The 15,786-nt window shown below is 62.3% G+C and overlaps 3 protein-coding genes across 4 annotated transcripts in view; 1 reads left to right on the forward strand and 2 right to left on the reverse strand.

Moving 5' to 3' along the window:
* Window positions 1-46: 46 nt before the first annotated feature.
* Window positions 47-879, reverse strand: CUNH11orf94 (chromosome unknown C11orf94 homolog). The gene is made up of 2 exons (XM_008701042.2): window positions 628-879; window positions 47-409 (listed from the first exon to the last, which is right to left on the reverse strand). Exons 1-2 carry the CDS (start codon window positions 729-731, stop codon window positions 52-54), a joined length of 462 nt encoding a protein of 153 aa, XP_008699264.1. The 5' UTR covers window positions 732-879; the 3' UTR covers window positions 47-51.
* A 2,896-nt stretch (window positions 880-3,775) lies between these two features.
* On the reverse strand, window positions 3,776-9,821 carry PEX16 (peroxisomal biogenesis factor 16). Its single transcript, XM_040639001.1, has 11 exons — window positions 9,577-9,821; window positions 9,338-9,373; window positions 8,465-8,541; window positions 7,981-8,114; window positions 7,744-7,844; window positions 6,969-7,049; window positions 6,731-6,883; window positions 6,557-6,629; window positions 6,312-6,431; window positions 4,496-4,560; window positions 3,776-3,930 (listed from the first exon to the last, which is right to left on the reverse strand). The coding sequence occupies exons 1-11, from the start codon at window positions 9,686-9,688 to the stop codon at window positions 3,872-3,874; spliced, it is 1,011 nt and encodes a 336-aa protein (XP_040494935.1). The 5' UTR covers window positions 9,689-9,821; the 3' UTR covers window positions 3,776-3,871.
* Window positions 9,822-13,916: 4,095 nt separating this feature from the next.
* The window catches only part of LARGE2 (LARGE xylosyl- and glucuronyltransferase 2), a 5,376-nt gene continuing 3,506 nt past the window's right edge, over window positions 13,917-15,786 (forward strand). The window contains exons 1-6 of one of the 2 annotated variants that reach the window (XM_040639003.1): window positions 13,917-14,050; window positions 14,129-14,238; window positions 14,576-14,658; window positions 14,911-15,034; window positions 15,290-15,461; window positions 15,590-15,694. In XM_040639003.1, the coding sequence (XP_040494937.1) occupies window positions 13,954-14,050; window positions 14,129-14,238; window positions 14,576-14,658; window positions 14,911-15,034; window positions 15,290-15,461; window positions 15,590-15,694 (691 nt within the window). In that variant the 5' untranslated portion in view covers window positions 13,917-13,953. Of the gene's footprint in view, window positions 14,239-14,575; window positions 14,659-14,910; window positions 15,035-15,289; window positions 15,462-15,589; window positions 15,695-15,786 lie in introns of both variants that reach the window. The other variant, XM_040639002.1, reaches the window with a different exon arrangement.

Below are 15,786 nucleotides of genomic sequence, written 5' to 3' on the forward strand. Positions count from 1 at the left end.
TGCCAGGAACACCCAAGCCTTTGCTGCACAGAATAGCTTTATAAGGGGCTGTCACAGGTGTGCGTCGTAGTAATACTCAGCCATGTCTGGCCCGTCCCGCTTGCGCTGCTGGGCCCGGGAGAGGAGGGGTCGAGGCCCTCGCGGCCAGGGGTGCTTGGGTCGAACCCCATAGTCTAAGGAAAGAAGAGGGTGTGGGTGGCAGGGGGACTCTGCTGAGATCACCCCAGATCGGTGCTGTTTGGGATGAAAAGACCCCGAGGCTGGACGTGGGTGCCCTCCCCTAGGGCCTGTGTCCCACATCATGGGGGCCGGGCAGGGCATGGCTGAGATACTACCATCCACTAGGCCGGAAAGTGGCTGCGAGAGTTCCAGAGGGGCTGAAAATTCTTCAGGAACAGATCGCTGAGGCCTGTGGGAGATGTTGGGGTGCTCAGCCCTGGCCCTACCGGCCACTAACCACCTCCCTGTGAAGGCTCAGGGTGGGGGACCGGGCGAGCCTCGACTCCCTGAATAATGGCACCAGCCGGTCCTCCGGGGAGGGGAGTGGGAGGCAGCACGACAGAGCCCCCCACCTCCCAGAGATCCCCCAGCCCTGTGGACCCCTGATCCTCTGCCCCTGGGGCTTACCTCAGGGGCTGGGGGCGGAGGAGCGCAGCTGCCAGGACGAGGTAGAGGAGGAAGAGGCTCAGCCCGGCTCTGGGATACAGAGCCCCCAGCATGGTGAGAACCATCTCCTGCTCGGGTCCTGGTCCCCGGGCTTCTGCCTGCCCCTCCCCCGGCAGAAGGGCGGAGCTGCTACCAATGCCCAGGGCCACCTCACAAAGGGCAGGAGTTCCAGGGCTCGGGTCAGCACCGGCTCCGCGGCGAGGCCAGAGACCTCCAGCCCAGAGACCTCCAGCCGAGGTTTGGTTTTTGTTTTACTGACGCTGTCGGCCAACAGGTGCCGAACCGCGTCTTGCTCTAGTGTCACTGCCCAAGGGGTAAGGGCACAGACCTCTGGAGTCTGATCTCGGTTCAGATTCCAATCTTGCCTCTTGCGAGGTGGACATGTCACAATCGTGGCCTCCGTTTTCTCACCTGTGAGGTAAGGTACAGATCTCTGTGCCCAAGGGGCGGCACAGAGGAGAGGTCACATGGAGAGCCCCAGCCATTGCTACTCTGCCTCCTCCCTGCCTCCTGCTGCCACCACCCTGTGTCTCTCAGTGATGCCAGGAACGCCCCGCCAGCCAGCCGGAGAGCCCAGAGCGGGTCGTTTGGCCCTGGCCCGCTCAGAGAGGCCACTTGGGGGAGCCTGCTTTAAGAGACTTCCTCCCAGCTTCCCGAAGCTTCCAACAACCCAGTGCCAGGGTTCCACAGGCCCTGCCACCACCCCTGAGGCTGGACAGAGAGATGCGAATTAGCTGGCAAAGCCTGCAACTTGCTTCCTTCCTGGAGTGGAAGCTTCCCGAGGGTAGGGACTGGTTTGGTTCACTGCAGGGTCCCTAGCCACACGTGGCAGATGCTCAGTATTTGTTGAGTGAATAAATGCAATGTGATAACATGGCGACGGGCACCTCTCAGGCTGAGGCCAAGCCGTGGGTCCTTTCTTGGCTTTCTGCCCAGTCCCGTTGGTGCTGTGCGGCCCCAGCTCACTTCTGAAGCCCTGAGGCTTTAAACATGAAACTCCTGGCCCACTGTGGAGTCAGAACCGGGGGGCTGGGCAGGGCTCTGCACTTGGAAACCCCGTCGCTTCTAAGACAGCAGACCTACTGGGGGTCCGGCCCCACACCCGTAACCAATGAGGTGCCCAAGGCCCAGAGAGGGACATCCCCAGCTCCTGGTCCTCTGTAACCCCAACCCAGGGTGACAAGTGCAGGCATCTCCAGACTGTTTCTGTGTGCTGAGCCCACACACTAACAGCTCAGTGGTCCTCTCCCTTTCTGTGTCCTAGACACAGCCGTCCCTCACAAGCCCGTGTCCGTGTCCTCTGTCCTCACCACAGCTCACAGCTGCCGGGAACCAGGGGTTCTGGACACTCGGCCCAACTCAGTCCCTCGTCCCTCACCCTCCTTGCCTCTGAGATGCCATCTCCCTCTCTATCCACACCCAGTCCCAAGCCTGCCTGGGTGCCCCCTACACCCTGTCCTCCCCCTCCCCACCACGGCCTTCATCCGGCCCCATCCACTGTTGGAGGTTTCTGCCCACTGTGTCCCTGTGCCCACCCTCCAGTACTGCCTGCCAGGAGCCCCGGCACCAGGCCACTGGGGGGAGGTTTATTTATTTTTTTAAAGATTATTAGAGCACGAGCAGCAGGGTGAGGGGCAGAGGGAGAAGCAGACCCCCAGCTGAGCAGGGAGGCTGATGTGGGACTTGATCCTGGGACTCCGGGATCACGCCCTGAGCTGAAGGCAGGCGCGTAACTGACGGAGCCACCCAGGCACCCCTGGGATGAGGTTTTAAATGGTCCCCTCTCCACTGCCTTTCAGAGGCAGGTCTGAGTTTCTTGCCCGGCCTGCGATGGGCTGTTGGGTTTGGCCCTGACCTTCCCCTCCCGCTGGCTCCTCCCTCCCTTCTGCCCCAGCAGGGGCTTGCAGTGCACAACCTCCTCGCCCAGCCGGCCTGCCGGACACTGATGCAGGGTCACCCCTGCTTGAACCAAGGCCTCCCCGACAGGTGTGCCCTCCGCAGGCGTCTGTCTAGGCAACGAGCACCCCCACTCGCCTCCGACCCAGACTTCCTCAGGGACACCCTCCTACCTACTCCCACACCCCTGCGCCACGCCATTTCTGTGCGTCCGCCTACAGGTGGAGGATAGCAGGGCCCGCTTCCTCTGCCCCACGCACAGCACCAGGCCCAGAGCCGGCTCCAGGGCACGTGCCCTTGTACCCAACGGGTCAGGGCCCCAAGCTGCGACCACCTGAAGGCTTGTCCCTTCACCTTCCAGCCCAGGACCTGGGTGTGCCTTCCCAGAGGCACTGGGGCGGGGGAGGGGAGGGAGCGGAGGTAGGCTGGCCTCATCTACCGGGGCTCCCCCCAGGGCGTCAGAGGAAGCCAGGTGGGGGCAGAGGCTGCAGACGGAGCCCTCAGAACTGGAAGGGCGGCTGTCTGGCTAGAAACTCCAGCAGCACAGTACGGTCTGTTCACAGGGCAAAGGGGCCAGGGTGGGGGCACTGAGGAAGGGCTTCTGCCAGGCCCTGGTCTCTCCGTCTGGGCACCTGCACCCTCCCCAGAAGCGTGTGTGTGTGTGGCTCCGGGACATTCGGCCACCACGGAGCTGGCCTGGGGAGTGTGCGGAGACCTCAGCTCATACCCCTGAACCTGCACCTGCTCGGGCTCCTCTGACACCCACCCCCAGCATCGGCCCCAGGGCGGGCTGGTGCCTGACCCTCTTTGCCTGTGGGAGAAAACCTCCTGCTGTCAAATGGGGGCTCAGCACTTGGGAGGTGTCACTGCACCACGCCGGGCCCGCCACTCATCAGGCTCCGTCACAGAGAGGCTGGCAGGCCGGAGCTACAGGGCCCTGTCTGTTGTCACCAGGGACGGGGGCGGGGGGAGGGCTGAGTTAACCTCTGTGGCAGCCACGCTCGAGGAGGCTAAATTCCGGCTTTCTGTGGCCAGAGGAGCCCAGGTCCCCATCCCAACGGAGGCTTCTCGGCCCAGGGACGAGGTGCGGGCTGCGGTGGCTCCATCGGCAGAGAGGTGAGGGCTCTGCTCCGGCTGCTCTGTGTGCAGAGCCAGGCTGACCCGGAGCGCCAGGAGCCCCGCGCCGTGGGCATGGAGAGGCCACATGCTGGAACACTGCCAGAGTCAGTTTTATTAGGGCGAAGGGGCCCCGGGGGACCGAACGGCCGGGACACCCCCTGCCCCTCCCTGCACCCACTCCCGGGATGCGTCAGCCCCAACTGTAGAAATAAATTTTCTGCCAGGTGGGCAAGTAATCCATGAGCGGCCCTGCAAGGAGAGAGAGTGCGGGGCTGAGAGCCAGACTCCAGCGTGCTCTGCTTTACCTCAGGCCCTTCTCGGCCACGACGGCCCCAGTAGGCAGCTCACAGCTCCAGCCAGGAGCCCGACTGCCTCTCCCGCCTGCCCGCTCCGAGGGAGGCAGCCTCGGCAGCGACCTTTGTCCCCCTTTGCAAAGACCCTCAGGCTCAGAGAAGTCACACGGCTTGTCTCTGCTGACGTAAGAGCTCTGAACAGCCTGGTGGCTCTCAGCTCCGCCACAGAAGCCCCAGAGAAGCCAGGGGTGTACGGCTCCAGGATCCCGAGGCCGGGCCAAGGCTGACAGCCCAGTGTGGCCCAACACTCCTCCCAGAACAGGACACCTTCCTCCAGCCACCCCGGAGGATCTATGGGTCGGCCTGGCCGTGCCCAGGAGCTGTCACCCACCCAACCTGACCTCTGGGCTCCCTCTCCTGACTGTAAGAGTCAATGACAAGGAGATAAAGAGAAAACGGACCCGGGGCCACTCCAAAGATCCGCGCTACTCAGTAATCATCGCGCCCCATCCCACACTTACTTGCGACCAGGCCCACGCCCGGGACACGGTCCGCCAGCAGCTGCAGCAGGAAGAGGATCCTTGCCCTGCAGAGAAGATGAGCGGGGAGCGCGCTGAGCGGGGGGGTCTGGGTGCCCGCAGACCCCAGTACAAGAGGACGAGAGCTCTGGGCCACAGGCCCGGGCCGCCCGCAGCTCAGCTTTGGGTGGGTGCTTACGACACCCCAGACGCTCCTCCCGCCGTGCTCTCCCTCGTCTTGCCCTTCCTTCTCCTGAGCCAGCATAGTCCTGGAGCGCCATGCATGGGGCAGTCCCAGCCCAGGGATGGTGAGGGCCCAGGGGGAAGGACAGCCCCACCCTGCCTTTGAGAAGTCCCCAGTAAGGCAGAAGAGCCGAGCCACGCTGAAACCTCACGAGCCAATGTTGAGTGGCCAGGTCCCCCCCCCCGGGGGGGGGACCCAGTCTGAGGGGGCACACTCAAAGGAAGCGGCCGGGGCCAAGGCCCTATTTTTTTTAAGACAGTGTTTTCCCACAGGAGAACCTGGGGTGGGACGTTACTTAAAGAAATGATGATAAGCCCCGGTATTTGTTAAGTGACTCCGCCAGGTGCTCCTGTGTGTCTGAAGTCATTTAAGGCCTCCCACAACCCTGTCACGTCCCCACTGTACAGATGAGGCACAGACAGGTTCAATAACTTGCTGAAGGTCACATGACTGGAAGGCAGCCCAGCCCGAGACGACACTTGGTCTCCGACAGGAAGGAAAGGGGGGCTCCCTGCACTGCCTGCACCCCAGAGCCACTCAGCAGTCTGTTCCCTGTCCTCTGGGGAAACCAGGAATTTCGCTGACAGGTTTCTAGACCTTTCTCAGTCTGGGCCACTGCTCTAAGGGGGCTGGGCGGTCAGCTCAGCAGGAGCCACACTAGAGGCTTGCCGCCTGCGGGGCCACCTCTACAGGTACTGTCGCCTCAAAATGCCTCGGTTCCGAGATCCCGGGGCTGCGCTTCCTCTACAAAGCGCAGGCCGTCTGTGGGGGGCGGTCTTATGGTCCGTGTAAGTCTTTGGAATATTCCTTTGAGCAGGGAATAGGATTTGCCTTTAGCACCTTTGAGCTTGCAAACTTAGGTGAAAACAGGAATTGCCAGGCCAAGCTATTTGCACCAAGGTGGTACGAAGGATGGCACAAACTTACTTCCTATTGCCTCAAACACAAAGCAAGCCAAACCAGATCCACACAGAGGTTGTGTGGCCATAACAACACATGTAATTCCACGCACTACTGCAGTCTTCCAGCAGCCGACTTATTAAGACAGACCGTCCGGTCTGGCTCCTGTCGCCGTACAGAGACCCCTCCTCAGGTCACAGTCTGACCTCAGGCAGTCACCCAGCAGGCCTTGGGGCTCTGGGCCCCAAGCCACCCCCTACTTGCCGCCAGTGGGCCCTCTGTGTCTGGCTGAGGCTGGAAGCTCTGGACCCTCGCAGGTGACAGAGCAGAGGCCGGGCAAGGCGGGGACAGGCCAAGAGAGAGAGTGGCGGTGGCCCCTGGCTCTGCCACCGGCTAGCTGGGCGGCTCCGTGTGAGGAGCCCAGCTGCTCTGAGCCTCAAGTGCCTCCTCGGCAAAGCGGGGCTCCAAACTACTCAAGAGGAAGCAAGCCTGCCCCGGCCACCACCCCCGTGGCCCTGCCCGCAGCGCGCCGCCCCTGCTTCACGGCTGCACGCTGGGCCGGCAGCCGGAGCGCTCCGAGGACACGGCTGCGCCCAAGACAGCACCCGGCGGGTGCTGGGTGAAGCCGGGATGGAGGCGGGAGAAGGGAAGGCGTGCACAGGGGCCGGTCCCCACTCGGAGAAGCGGTCGTAGAACGGGGAGCGCAGCAGGTAGCAGAGCAGCAGGATGGTCCGGCGCCGCAGCTCCAGCCGCTCCCTCCGGCTCATGGCCTTCCTGTCGCTCAGGAGGCTCAGGCTGTGGGCAGGAGGGGGCACGGTCAGGGCCAGCAATGGGGGGCCCCCCGCCTGCTCAGGAGAGGACAGGCCCGCCGCACGAAGGCCGGCAGAGGGAGCGGACTCCCCAGGCAGGCCCGGGCTCACCTGGTCACGTCCACGACCCCAGACAGGAGCCAGGGTGTCCACGACCGCTGACCCCAGAGGCCCAGGCTGAGCACTGACGGCCAATATGTCAAGGAGGTCTCCGGCACACGGCCCACCCTCCCGCTCCCCATCGGGCCCGCCCCGCAGGGCCGGCTAGCGGCGCGCAGAGGATACAGTGCAGCAGGGGCCGGGTGATATACAAGGACTCGGCGATGGTCTCCTGCAGCCCCAGGGGGGTGGGGGTGACACTCAGCTCCTCGTGCCGCTGCTGCTGCTGTCCCTCCCGCTGCTGGGGGGCTCCCCAGTGCCTGGAGTGCAGGGACGGGGCTAGAACACAGGAGCAGCGGATGAACGGTCAGGCCCAGGCTGACCTCAGCACTGAGATGCCCGGGCTGTGGCATCCTACACTTACTGTTCTGGAGGGTTCGTACCACTCGGTTCGACCGCTTCCCCACGTACGACTGCTCCTGGCTGCCAGCGCTCCGGTCACCATCTAGCAGGGATAGACAGAAGGCCATGCTGTCAGAGGGACATGTTTCCGGCAGAGCCTGTGGAGAACACGTGCACAGTGAATGCTCACGGGCTACGGAGAGAACGGGTGAGCGTGGATAAGCCTGTACTGAGGCAGCGGCTGAGGCGAGGACGCTGTCGCCAGCGCCGTGGGTCCGCACTGTACCCGGCTTGGGGAAAGCTCAGCACCACCCGGCCAAGAAGCCAGGCTTCCAGGGAGGGAGGGCCCATGTCCTCCCAGTCCTTTGCTTTCAATATGACCAGGAGGAGAGGCAAAGAACGGTCCTCAGGGAAGGCCAGAAGTGTCAGGCCTAGAGGCCAGCTGGTGAGGAGTCCAAAGCCCTGAAGGGACCGACATGCCGGGTACCCTGCCTCATGCAGCTGTGGCTCCGGATTCACAGAAGGAGGCCCAAAGACATGGTTGCTAGGACCTCTGTCTCCTACTGAGGCCTTCCCCTGTAATTGCTGCCCACAAAAAAGAATGAGGTTTCTGATTTTGCCCCAGTCATATCACCTTTCTTTTTTTTCTCTGTACAATACAGGGTGATGAGAGCAAACTGAGCTGATGGGGACAGACGTGTTCCATAAAGAGACGACACTCTACTCATGCTGGCCAGCTCCAAACCCACAGATTAGTTCCATGTGCCCGGCCACTCCGGGGCGTGGCAACAGCTTACCCGGGGGCTGCGCCTGAGTCTCCCTGTCCAGCGGAATGATGGGGGGCGAGGTCTGGAGGCCAGCCTTGAACCAGATCAGCAGGAACAGCCGCAGAACAGCCCTGGGTTGGGAGGATGGCAGGTCTGTGGGGGAGGTGGCTAGCCAGCAGGGGGTCAGGGGCGTGCTGGTGAACCCCATATGATCTGCTGGCCTGAGTCATCCCCACCCAGGGCCTGCCCTCCTCAGTCCCGACATACTTGGCCAGCTGGATGAGGGCGATGACGAGCCAACGGCCCACTTCACCCCACACCTTGGCGGCCCCCATCTCCATGAACACCTCCACGCACTCCAGCACGCTCAGCCATGTCAGCAGCTTCTGCTGGGACAGCGACTGCAAGGACCCCAGGCCAAGAGGTCAGGTTTGGGGGGGGGGCAGTCCCAGGCCCTCCCCCTAGGGGATTCTTCTGACAGGAGAGGGATTTTCTATAAGACTACCTGTGTAGGCCTGAGTTCTCCAGGTGGCAGAGGCTACTCTATGTCTCTGAAACTCCGTCTCTCCATCTGAGACAGGGGAACTAACAACTTGACCCTTCACCCAGTGAGATGGCTTGAAGCTCAGACGGACGTAGGCACGTCTCACACTCTGAGACCATAACACACGCTACACACATGGGCTGGCGGTTACTCTTTCACTCCCAAGTCCCTGTGCTTCCCGCCCTCGGCTCCTGACAGAATTCTCACCACGGGCAACTTTTTCCGGAGCTCCTTCCGCAGGATCCCATCATTGAGCAGCACAAGCAGGTTAGAGGCCGAGTATACTGAGGGGAGAATGTGGCCTTGAGGGGCCGGTTCTGCGGCCTCAACACCATCTCCTTCTCCCCTCCTCCCAAAGCTGCAGGGATCACCTGTTACCTGCTCTACTCCGCCAGCCACAGACTGTGTGGAAACCAACCTGCCTCCCCACCCACTTCCTCAGAGCTCCACACTCCCCAGTATGATCTTGTGTGAGTGGCTGGAACAAGGAAGGATGGTTTGATCTCTGCGACAAAGCAGCTACTGCCCTGTTGCAGAGCCCTGGTCAGCCAGCTGCCCAGAACGGCCCATCGCTCTCAGTAGCCAAGGATGTGTGGTCTCACCTCCTGGCCTCAGCTCTCTACAGCCTGTCCCTGAAAGTCTGCCCCACCTCCACCACCACCACCTCCAGTATTCCCTGGGCAAACACTACTGAGGCAGTTACAGTCTGGGGCTCCTTGAATGTGAGAAATCCAGGCTTGAATCCTGGCTCCGGGATCATCAGTAGCTGTCCCCTAACCTCACGGAACTTCTGTTCCCTTAACTGGACACTGAGGACAGTAACAGTACCTGCCTCATATGACTACAGGGAGGATTGACTGGGCCAAGGCAGCCAGGGTACTTGGGTCAGCCGCCTGACCAACAAGGTCCCCAGATTTGTCTCTGCACTATGGGGGGGGAGGCGCACAAGCCAGTGGACTCTGGACCTTTGTCCGATTCAGCACAGAACCATCTAAAGGAAAACCCAGGACTGTGAACCAGGGTGTCCCCCCGCCCCGGGGAAACCCCGCCGCCCCCCATCCACCCCAGAGCCTCGCTCACCCAGCTCTGACAGCTCGTGCGAATCAGCGAAGCGACCTGGGGAGAAGGCACAGGAGGCGACGGTGAGCATGTGCCTCAGCCTGCGGCTTCGGGGCCCTGGACATCCCCTCCCTATGCCCCACGGGAACCTGGAAGGAACTTCTCAAGCACAGCGATCACTACCCTGACTCCGAAGGGAAGGGGCCAGTGGGGTCAGAGGTCAGAGCCCCTAAGGGGTGGGGCAAAGGTCAGGGTAGCACCTGCCAGCAGGTAACTGAGGCCCCGCACTGCCGTCTCCAGCTGGGCCGTGGCGGCCGGGTGACGAGTCACGTACTCCTGGTAGCGGAGGCTCAGAAGCCGCAGTTTCTCCATCCTGCCCTCGGGACCGACAGACTCACGGACCGACAGTCCGACGAGTTGCAGCACCCTGTTTCCTGCGCCCTCCTTCCTGCTTCCGGTCCTAGGCCCGCCTCTTCGTTGCTTAACTTCCGAGGGCCAGAAGGATGATGACGTGAAGGGCCATTGAACCACCCTTCACCCCATTTCTTAAATCACCTCCCACTAGCGTAGCGTTTAGCAACTGCGGGCCTAATCCCGCCCTCCCTGCTCCTTCAGGTCATTGGTTAACACACACCCCGCCCTCGACCCACCCCGCGCTGTTGGGACCCGGCTCTTCCGCCTTCCGGGTGGGCTGCTCTTGCGCCTGCGCAGTTAACAGTTCCAAGAAAGCTCCCGTGGTAGTCTGAGCAGTTCACTCTAGAGAATGGTCTAGGATCCTGGAGTCTTTCCAATAGAACGCCGAGAGGCTCGAACGGGACGACTTTTTTAAAGGGCTGGGAGGTAGCTTGCTAAAGGAACTTCGATTAGGCTTGGGAAGGTGGGGGGAGAGTCCTGGCAGGCGCCCGTTTGGCCAGTTGCCTCGTCCCCCGACCCCCACCAGAGGTAATGCCGGGGAAACTGAGGCAAGGAAGAATCCAGCCTTCCACGCAGTCTCGATCCCCTGCTCAGCCACTGTTAGTGCTGGGCTTTGGCCACAGCTCCCGCATGGACTGTGCGGACGTGCAGTCCCATCTTCGCGGAGAAAACTCTGCTTCGTCCTTCTGCACTTGGCTTGGGTGACTTGGTCGAATGTTTCCCTTCTCAGGGTCTCGAGTTTTCCCATCTGTAAAATGGATGGAGGGGAGACTTGGTCCTTGCACTCGGGCTCAATCTCAAAGCGCTTTTCGGCCCTCGGATGCACCTCCCGGTCTTCAGCTGCTCCCCAAGGGACGGGGGAGACTCCCGGGAATCTTCCCAAACCGGGCGGCCTCCCTGAAAGGGCCTGTGGCGAGAGGAGCCGCCAGAGGTAGGGAATCTGACGCTCCGAAGAGGCCGCCACTGATTGGCTGTGGGGAAAGGGGCGGGGCTTGGGTGGGGTCAAGGGGCTGAGCCTTTGGGGACCTTAAGCGCGCAGGTTCAGGGTACTCTGAGAGTAGTGATACATAATTTTACCTGATTCTTTCTACAGGATATTATCTGCAGGTGTGGAAAGGATCTGCTTAAGAACGCCCAGTCACATTCGAATCTTGGTCTAGTCGAATCTTGGTCTAGTCTGGCGGTTTAAGCAACACACCTTACTCGGAAGCCACAGCCTCTCTTTGCCCTCCCCTCTCCCTCGTCCTCTCCAGCTTAGTTTTCTTGTGTGTCAGGCTCACTCCTACACCCTTCCTCTGGCCACCTTGCCAGCTAGGAATGAACTCTTTTTCACACACGAGGAATAAGAGGCCCAAGAAAGTGAAAGGACTTGTCCCAGGTCACATAGCGTGGCACTGGCCAAATGGACTAGAATGTGTGTCTCCCACAGCAGTGCCCTCTCTCCTGCTGCCCACAGCCCAGCAAGGGCAGTGACACAGTGAGCCCACTTGGTCGTGAGTCAGGTTAGCAGCTGGGGTTAAGACCAGGGCTCAGGGCATTCAGTGTGGGACTCTCTCCTTTACTCCGTGTACCCCACCATCTTAATGAACCTATTCCGGAACCTCACTGGTGGGCACTCCTCCAGTCCCTCCCTCTGCAGCTGTGGAGAGAGCGAGGACAGGGAGTATGAGGTTTCTTTGATACTCACAGGGCTGGCTGATGGTCCTGTGGTTCTGGGGAGAATAGGTGTGGAGGACAGAGCAGCAGCGTCCCCCAGAGTGAGGGACACTGGCATCTTTTTCTCCTCCTTCCTGCAGGACTGGGAGAGGAGCACAGGCCCAGCCAGTTTGGCGGCAGAACTGCCTGAATTTCCTCTCCAGATCTCAGGCCTGATTAGGTTCCAGAAACAAAGAGTGGCCGTGTGTGCTGGAGGCACCCAGCGCAGCCCCTCCCTGCTGGGTCCCTGCCTGGAATTGGTCACCTGGCTGGGCTGGAAGGGCCTCTGAGTAAGTTGCGCCAGAACCTCCCTCCTTTGGTCTGCCCTGAGCTGCAGGAGAAGAGAGCTAGTCCAGTCTAACAAGTACAGATGAGGACACTGAGGCCCAGAGGGGGCGCCTGACTGGGCTTAGGTCACACAGCAAAGTCCTGGGCAGAGCTGGGTCAGACCAGGTCTCAGGCCTAGAAGACCAGCACCCTTTCATATGCCCACACCTGCCTCCCATTCCCTCTGCCCCAGAGCAAGCTCTTGGAGGCCCAGCAAGGACCTCGGCAAGCAGCTTCCCTGAGTGGTAAGGTTAAGCAAGGAGGGGCCAGCATTGTGAGTAGCCACAGTAAGTTCTGCAGCCCCAGCTCCTGTCGCACTCCCTGGCCAGGCCCTGACCTGTGTGCTCTACCCTCTCCCTCACATTTATTACCCTCCCCCCACCATCCCCAGTCTCTGTTGAGGGTCTGGGGGAGGGATTCATCCACCCCACTCCAGCTCGGGGCTAGAGATGAGGGTTGGGGGGAGGGGGCTGAAGGCTCAAAGTTCCAGACGCCCATCCCCTCATCTCCTTTTAATATCCAGATGTGCGGGGAGCCACCATCAGTCTCCATGGCAACCACTCCCCCTGGCCTCCAAAACTGGACCTTCCTGGAAAACCCCCATCTCCCAGAGAAAGGTATCCCAGCATCTTGAAGGAGGAGACTTGGGGGTTCTCATGCTGAACTGCTTTCCACAGCGTCTTTTGGGGTTAGGGTCTCTCAGGCCCTCACTTTTTATTGGTGAAGTTGGGCTACCCCGGGGTCTCGGAGAGGCCTGGTGCGTCCCATCCACTTTCAGTGCATACTTAGCGCTTCATGGGTGCTGGACGCTGGTTGGGCTCTGGCGCCCAGTGCAGAACGAGATAGACAAGGCTCCAGGCCCACAAGCAGCCTTCTTAGGGGGGTGGGGGGGGGACCTATAAACAAGTCCACAAGGTCAACTTCAGAGGAGTGCTAGGAATAAAATAAACCAAGGGATGTGGAAGGAGGAGCCGGCCTCGGGAGAATCTGGTAGAATCCAGGCGGAAGGAACATCAAGGGCAAGTCCAGGGCAGGAAGGCCTCAGAGAAGAGCAGCAGGCCACTTTGCCTTCAGGGAAGAGCCTAGGAAGGGGTCTGGGGAAAGGGTGGGTGTTCTAGCAGGTCACTTCTCTTCTCAGGGGAGAATAATGCCTGCGTCACAGGCCTGAGGGGAGGGTTAACTGAGATGAGGCTCGTCAAACCTCAGCACAGGGCCTGGCACGGAGAAAGTGTGCTCAGCCAACCGTGACTGTTCTTGTTCAGGGGCCAGAGCGCCCACCACTCCCGCCAGGGCCGAGGCCAGGCTGCGGTCGGCTGTGGGGTGCAAGGTGGGGCAGGGTTAGAAATGCAGTCCCAGCCACAGTCACAGTGCACAGGTCTAGGCAAGGGTGAGGAATCCTGGTCCCCGCGTCAGGGAGGCCCCTTGCCAGCTCCCGGGCAGGAGACGACCTTTGCAAGGCGGCTTTGTCCGGGCCGCGCAGCCAGGCGGGCCTGCACAGGGGTGGAGCGGCCCGGGAGCTCCAGGTGCTCCGCGGCTCCCGGGCAGGTCTTGGCCGGCCCCGCCCCAGTGCCCAGAGCAGGTGTCCCTGACCCTCGAGGGCCCGCATTCCACTCTTTCCTCCTTAGCCCGGCCTTCCCTTTGATCCCGGGCCCGGGGTCACGGGCCCCTCCCCCGTTGGGACGTTAAGGGGAGGAGATGGGGCCTCCGAGCTGCGAAGAGGGGGATGGGCTCAGGGCAGGTGGCGGGGACTGGGCCTTCCTGGGTGGCTGCTCCCGCTCCCCCCAGCCATCCCGGGGGGTTCCCCGGGTTCCTCCCGGGCTTGTTCGGGGGGGGGGCGTCGGAAGCCGAGGCAGGGGGTGGGGCCAGGCCCCCCGGGGTCTCCCCGCCCCTTTGGGCTCAGCGGAGCGGAGGTGAAACCTGAACCCAGGTTGGGGGCGGGGCTGGCTCCTGCTCTGGACGGGGCTGGCCTGCGCCTCCACCCCCTTCCCCTGCACCCCGGCCGGCTTCTGGAAGAGGAAGGTCGGGGTCCCCGAGCCGCTGAAGCAGGTGAGGGGCGACTCAGAGCGAGAGGGAGGACCAGGTGGACGTCGGGCCCCGTCGTCCAAGGCTGATCCAACCCCCTCCCTCCCCGATCCACAGGGACAGCGATGGAGCCCGCAGCCCGGGGTCGCGCCCCGCCCTGAGCGCCCCGGCCGGCAGCCATGCTGCCCCGAGGGCGCCCCCGGGCGCTGGGGGCCGCGGCGCTGCTGCTCCTGCTGCTTCTGATCGGATTCTTCCAGTTCGGCGGGGACGTGGAGTGTGAGCGCGGCGAGCGAGGAGGCGAGCGGAGGGGCCCGGGATCCTTCCCCGGCCCTCTGACGCCACGTGTTTCTACAGATGGGAGGCCTCGGGGGGCTGCTGCCCTCGACGGAGAGCCGTCTGCGGACCGCGGGGGCCACAACCGCTCGGACTGCGTCCCGCCGCGGCCGCCGCTGCCCAAGTGCGAGGTAGGTGCGCGCGGCCCCTGGCGGCGGGAATCTTAGGGGCGCCGCGCCCCCAGCCGGGCCACCCGGGCACCTGTGGGAATCACACCTGACGAGCTCCGCCAGGTGGCTCCGGCACTGACCAGCCGGCCGGGGACGCCTACCCTGCTCCCGGCCTCAGTTTCTCCATTTGTGAAATAAGGGTGGACTCCTGCTGCACACTCCCCACCCCACTCTTCCTTAGCTCTGTCGCCGGGCAGGGCTTCGCTGCCCTGGGCCGGGCCAGCCCCGTCGTGGGGTCGTGGGTTCTTACCGTCCAGTGGGGGAGGGGCTGCTGCCCACCGCTGCGTCCCCTCCCCAGCTCTTGCACGTGGCCATCGTGTGTGCGGGACCTAACTCCAGCCGAGACCTCGTCACCCTGGTGAAATCTGTGCTCTTCTACAGGTATAACCGGCCGGCGGGGGGGGGGGAGTCAGGAGTGGGGAAGGGGACACAGTCTTGGGCAGGATCTCGGAGCTCCAGTTACCCCATCTGTGCCACGGGGACGGTGTCCCTTCCTTCCTTGAAGGTGGTTCTAACAGTGACCTAAACTAAGGATGGAAGTCGGTGCTTCCACTTCTGAGCCCCTCTGGTGGGTCTTGTCCCATATTCTTCCTTCTCGGGCCTATCAGCTTCCCTTACCTGTCCTTCCCGAAGGAAAAATCCGCTGCACTTCCATTTGGTGACTGATACCATGGCCAGGAATATTCTGGAGATGCTCTTCCACACGTGGATGGTGCCCGCTGTCCGGGTCAGCTTCTATGACGCAGAGGAGCTCAAGGCAGGAGCCCTGGCCCTTCTGCACTTCTTTCTGGCGGTGCCCAGCCCTTTCCTTCCTCCCAGAGCATGGGGGGTGGGGCGTGGGGGAGAGGTTAGACCTACCTGGGACCCCCCCCCAGTCCCATCACACCTACAGAAGCTCAAATCCCTCCTCCTCCCCGGGGCCTTCTGCCCCCCTGTCACCCGGAGTGTGTTCTGGCCCTCATAGGCCCTTCTCTGCCAGGTTCATGCTCTGTCCTTCCCCTCCCCCCCACAGCCCCAGGTCTCCTGGATCCCCAACAAGCACTACTCTGGCCTGTACGGGCTAATGAAGTTGGTGTTGCCTGCCACCCTGCCCCCTGACCTGGCCCGTGTCATTGTCCTGGACACAGATGTCACCTTCGCCTCTGATATCGCAGAGCTCTGGGCACTCTTTGCTCACTTTTCTGGTGAGAGGCCTGGGACCCAGCCCCAGCCAGTCCCCCCTCCCTGGCCTGTCCAGGCCCCGCGGTGGCCCAGCCCTGAGCCGAGGTCCAGTGGCAGCCTCAGGCAGCTCCCTCGTGCCCTCCCCTCCCAGACAAGCAGGTGATTGGTCTTGTGGAAAACCAGAGCGACTGGTACCTGGGCAACCTCTGGAGGAACCACAGGCCCTGGCCTGCCTTGGGCCGGGGATTTAACACAGGTGAGACAGCGGTGGGGGAGGCAGGAGGGGTGGCCGCTGGTCCTCAGGCCCCAGGGACTGGGCAGGGCACAGAATGCTAGGAACCCCCCCCC

The sequence above is a fragment of the Ursus maritimus genome, unplaced genomic scaffold (assembly GCF_017311325.1).
Source record: "Ursus maritimus isolate PB19 unplaced genomic scaffold, ASM1731132v1 scaffold_23, whole genome shotgun sequence".
NCBI classification, from domain to species: Eukaryota; Metazoa; Chordata; class Mammalia; order Carnivora; family Ursidae; genus Ursus; species Ursus maritimus.

Coding starts and splice junctions, on each gene's coding strand:
- PEX16 (XM_040639001.1), bottom strand. CDS start 9,688: ATGGAGAAACTGCGGCTTCTGAGCCTCCGCTACCAGGAGTACGTGACT. Junction 8,542..9,337: donor GCACGAGCTGTCAGAGCTGG/GTGAGCGAGGCT, acceptor TTCTCCCCTCAG/TATACTCGGCCTCTAACCTG. Junction 7,845..7,980: donor GCCCTCATCCAGCTGGCCAA/GTATGTCGGGAC, acceptor CTCCCAACCCAG/GGCTGTTCTGCGGCTGTTCC.
- CUNH11orf94 (XM_008701042.2), bottom strand. CDS start 731: ATGGTTCTCACCATGCTGGGGGCTCTGTATCCCAGAGCCGGGCTGAGC. Junction 410..627: donor CTCCGCCCCCAGCCCCTGAG/GTAAGCCCCAGG, acceptor CATCTCCCACAG/GCCTCAGCGATCTGTTCCTG.